The following is a 5,281-nucleotide window of genomic DNA, read 5'->3' on the forward strand; positions in this document are numbered from 1 at the left end:
TGTTTGCTTGGGATTTGACCACAAGACAATACAGGTTGAACAACTCTAATCCAAAAATCCTAAATTGAAATGCACTGAAATGTGAAACCCTTTGAGCACTGACATAATGCCACAAGGGCAAAGTTCCACACCTGATCTCGTGGGTCAGATCACAGTCAAAACACTGGCATGCTAAAAAGATTGTGTAACATTACCATCACAATGTGCGCATAAAGTGTAAAGAAACATAAGTGAATGAATTTCCTGTTTAGGCCTGAGTCTAATCCCCAAGATAGCTCATGATGTATCAATGAATATATTTCAAAACACACAAAACTTAGATTCTAAAATACTTCTGTTCCCAAGCATTTCTCTTGAAAGATGCTCCCTGTGAGCAATGTAATGTATCACAGGGACATTGGGATCATTTCTGACCTCTAGAGGAAGTGGAGATTAAAGGCATTGACCTCTGGGAGAGGAGGGAGATACCAGGTTAGCTACGAAGACATATGTGTCCAGCTCCAACCAAAACCCTAGAAGCTGAGGCTTGGGCTGATAAAAACTGTTTGTTTGACCAAAGTCCAGTTAGGCCCTTCTGAACCTTTTCCCAACCAGGCACTGACCTTGGCCTCCCAGGTCCATTCTGTGCCTGCTGGGCCGGTATCACCCACGCTTAGCCAGTGTCCTACCAAACTGGGGAGATGAGAATCCCCACTCTTCATATCTCATCATGTTCCCATTCTTGACCTTTGGTGTTTAGTCCTGGACCTTCCTTTAGGGAAAATCCTGCTAAAGCAGCATCAAAGAACCCCCTATTCTCAATGTCCCTGTTAGAACTGGCTCTCTAGCGCTCCTCACTCTGCCTGTTGGCCCTAAATCTCCAGGAGACTTTACTGTACCCAGTGTGGTCCTCATCTCTCTCCCTCAGTGCAACCATCCAGAACAAAGATTCCTGGCTGTTTTCACATGCATCAGAGTAAGTTTTTCTTTCATAGGTTCAGCCTCCTGGGTGGCCATCCTCCATGTGAATTGCTACACATTGAATTCAGAACCACACCTCGTCCTGAGGACAATGGACAGTCATGCTTGAACCCCTTCCAGACTCTGTCCTGTGTGTCTCTTCCTCTGGGTGATTTTACACTGTGTCCTTTCTCTGTCATAACCTGTAACGGTGCCATAACTGCCTTCAGTGAGTTCTAATGAGTCATCAGATTTGTGGGTGGATGGGGGAAGGCCCCAATTTGCAGTTGGTGTCAAATAAAAGCATGGTCTGGAACTACGTCTGTAGACTTTGCAGTTTGGCTAATGCTGGGAACTTAAAATTTAAAAGAGAACTGTAGAACTAGAAGGACTGTATGTGTTATTTGCTCTGCCCTCAGCTTTTCCCCATTCCTGATGCCCTTTCTCCTTCCCAATGGAAGGTCACTGGGTCCAGCTGCTACCTTGGTTGACTGGGCAGCACAAGGCCTGGCTCCCCCTTGATTCTCTCCCCATCTTACTGACACTTGACCCACCATCTGTCACCCCCAACTTCAGGGTGAGCAGCATGACACCATCATTGGTGACAGCTCCACATGTGTGCAGCCACAGCCATGTGCAAAGACCCTGAGAAAATGAGACCCACCTATATGAATCACTGACTCAAAAGAGACCTGAATTTGAAAAGAATTCTACAGAAAGTATTTTCCTGCAGAGGGAGGGTCTTCATATGTAGAGAAGGACTTTTTTTTTATTAGAATCCATTGAGGACACAATGATGTGTTTAACCCTGAGTTTACGATCCTCCTGTCTCAGCCTCTTGAGTGCTGGGATTATAGACGTGTCTCGGATTACATGTAGAAAAGGATAATCCTTTCATTATCCTTGCTAAAAAAACGTTTTGTATCCACCCATTAGTACTAGCTACTCCCTAGGTTCTCACTGAATAAAAGGTGACTGCAACTGGTAGGAACAGTCCTAGCAGCGGCAGTCCTAGCGGCTGCAGCCTGAGGGGCTGTCGGCCCCTCATCCCAGGCCTTTTGCCTCTCTTGGTTTTCTTGTCTCTCTTTTATTTTTCTCATAGATCCACAGGTATCTCGTTCTTGGGACCAGTTTACCCTGGAGAGATGGGGATGAGTAGTTCCACATTGATGTACGCCAAGAGGTACTTTTTTATTTACCTGCTCCCGCCGTAAACTCCTTGTGGTAACTGGGCTACCTCAGGTGCCCGAAGCTGCTCCGGAGATATTTACTTTGGTGACAGCAAGCTTCAGTCTGGGACTTAAGCCAGATGACTCCACCCTGTAGCCTGTCGGGATGACTCCCTCCTGAAGGTTTTCAGGGTGATTCTGCCTCTCCACAATGCTCCTCATTCAGATCCATGAGGGCCCCTTCCCTCTCATAACCAAAAAGAAAATTTAATGCTCTTTTCCTATATGAGTAAATTCTTCATACTCATAATGGGTCCAGTCTGTGTGCTGTTCCATCTTACAGTAAGTCCTAACAAGAACCATTCTCAGGGCGTGCTCTTGCCTATCTGTGATTTTTATCTTGATCACAGCATTCTGAGTGGGTGCACTGGGAGCTGGGAACCATGAGGGTCCCTGGTGCTGAATGCAGCCAGGAGCTAGACCTGTAACACTGAAGGTGACTGAAATGTGTCTGAGATCTGCCTTTAGCTGTTGGCCTGCGCAATGAGGAGGGCTGCTGACTCGATGAGCTGGTGGCTACTGATATTTAAAGCTCAGGGATGTTAATATTAAAAGAGCTACATTTTACCAATTCATGCTTTCTACAGGAATTGAGCAAAATAACCCTAAGCTGATTTTTGGTAGCACTGGTGGGGCTTGTGGGGACTGTCTGCTACAAGCCCTAAGGAGGAGGATGGCCAACGGTAACAGTCATCAGCAATGGAGAAGCAGCTAAAGGACCAGCCCCTGTCTGATTTCCACCTTCCAAGCAAGTCCTTCCTGGCCTCCATCTTCAAAGAGGAGATGCCACTAAGAATCCATGCTGGCCAGTGACACTCTGGAGAAGGACTTTCGAGTTTCCTCAGACTCCCGAGTTACACAAAATCAGCAGCAGACCATTCTGACTCACCAAGTTGTCGCTGGCCACACTGCCTTCCTGTTGGTCAGGGGCTACTTTATGTAGAACAGAAGAGAGTTTCAATGGTGTAGAGAGCTCCCCAGCACCCAGGCAGGACGTACAGCCTTCTATGCCTCCCAGTGATGGGTCACAGCAGAATGGGAGGAAAGCTCCCCTTCCCCACTCATGTATCCTCTGCTGTGCCCACGGCTTCTCTGTTCTTTGAGCTGTCAGCATCTACCTTGCCTCAGTGTGGTTCCAGTACCTTGGCTCCAGCATTCTTACTACTGGTCTGTTCTACCTCTTGCTTCATCTTGAGTCCTGGCTCTGAACTTGGTACAAGTCTGTCCATGCCTTTGAGAAGTGTTCTCCTCCTCTGCCTCACATCTTGCTCCCAAACCTTCATTTGGTCTTATCACATTGGAGGTCTGGTCCCACTGAGCCAGTGACAGTGTGGTCCAAGACATGAACCTGGAGCCCTGGAACTGGCAGGGATAATAAGGGTCCCACTCAGCCCTACCTATTTCTCCTCCAGCCAGTCTACCTCCTGACCACAGAAGGATCCTACTGCCCTTGTATGGTTTGTCAGATGGGAGATAAATGGCCCAAACCAGAATTCCCAGGAATATATGTCTAGAGTTTTTGGACAAGTCCCAAAGTAAGTTCACCTTGATTTCTAACTTCAAGGGAAGGATGCTTGGCTGGCTGTCTCCCTACTAGGCTTTTTAAATACTTAACATTTCTGGAACATTCAACTTATGTGAGTCATATGCTAAACAATTTCCATGCATGATCTTCTTTTTCTCACAATAAAGAATAATGGATATGGAAATGAAGGCAGAAAGTGGTGAAGTAACTTCTAAGGTCACATTACTAGTAGACAGCAGAAAGCATCCTGCCCACCATGAGCACCATCTACCCTTACCTCAAGGCCATTCATGGGCAGGGACAACATGGAGGAAATATCTCTCAGGAACTGTTGAGAGGGGCACCCTCAACCTCAACTATAGGAAACATCATGGAGGAGGTGCATTTGCCCGAAGAAGGCTGGTGCAGCAGGGCCTAGGTAGCAGTGCTGGAGTGCCTCATGGAGCTCACCTGGACAATTCAGCCTCTGTCATAACAATGTCCCAGGATTCTTCTTGGATCAGCAGCTGCTGCAGATCCTCTTTGCTCACTGTGTTTAGCAAACACTCAACGACGTACTCAATGAAGCTATTGCTTTCTAGTTGGGAAGGAAAGAAAGATTCAGGTTGGAAGACAGCGTGGTAGAGTGTGAATAGCATGAATAGTATGGAGTACACGGGGTTCAAAGTTCATCCTCCTGAGCAGCTATCACATGGGGTGATTTTGGTGGAGTCACCTGTGTTATGGATTGAGTTGTGTCCCCCAAATTCATACGTTAAAGCTCTAACCTCCAGTGCTTATATTTGGACATAGAGTCTTGTAGGATATAAAGTAACTTAGATTAAATGAGATCGTAAGAGGGGCCTGATCAGTAACACTGTTGTCCTCATAAACGAGGGGGAAACACTAGATCTCTCTCCCCTTCTCCATCTTCATGCGTAGAGAAGTGTCCTGCACACACCGTGAGAAGGTGCCTTCTGCAAATCAGGAGCAGACCCTGTCCAGTCTTGACCATGGACTTTGTCTTCCAGAAGTATGGGAAAATAGGTATACTTTGTTTAATCCACTAGCCTGAGGTGTTTGTGATGCAGCCCCAGAGGAGTAACACACCAGGCAAGTGAATGCTGCTTTTTTTCCCCCTGCGTCTCACAAGTGCTCTAGCCCTTTTCATTTTATTTTGAAACAGGGTTTTGCTTAGTTGCCCAGGTGACATGGAATTTTTGATGTTCCTGCCTCAGCCTCCCAGGGAGCTGGGATTATAAATGTGAATCACCATGCTTGGCAGTGTCTTGGTGCTTTGCTGAGAAATGAAATGCTGAAATGACTTTTTTAATGCTCACAACAATCAAAAAGTGAACCCCTGAGCCCATGGGAAGTGGGAAAGTTCTAGCAATAGCCTATGTAGATCATGTACCTACTGCACACTGCATCACACACTATAGCTGTGGCTTCAAAATGTGATTTTCAGCACATCACTGGGCTCTGATATTAGTCTATGGGTTGAAGAGCACTGTTTTGCAAAGGAAATGGATTTGACAACATCAGAGTATATTGAACATAGTAGGGGTGAGTATTGCATTTGTGAGTTATTTCAAATATATATAAATAT

At 46.2% G+C, this 5,281-nt stretch overlaps 1 protein-coding gene across 1 annotated transcript in view; it reads right to left on the reverse strand.

The window, feature by feature from the left end:
* The window catches only part of LOC102005583 (apolipoprotein L2-like), a 21,990-nt gene that overhangs the window by 1,758 nt on the left and 14,951 nt on the right, over positions 1-5,281 (reverse strand). The window contains exon 2 of the mRNA XM_005379646.2: positions 4,144-4,270. Within this exon, the coding sequence (XP_005379703.1) occupies positions 4,144-4,270 (127 nt within the window). The remainder of the gene's footprint in view (positions 1-4,143; positions 4,271-5,281) is intronic.

The sequence above is a fragment of the Chinchilla lanigera genome, unplaced genomic scaffold, assembly GCF_000276665.1.
Source record: "Chinchilla lanigera isolate Chin_1 unplaced genomic scaffold, ChiLan1.0 scaffold00012, whole genome shotgun sequence".
Classification (NCBI taxonomy): domain Eukaryota; kingdom Metazoa; phylum Chordata; class Mammalia; order Rodentia; family Chinchillidae; genus Chinchilla; species Chinchilla lanigera.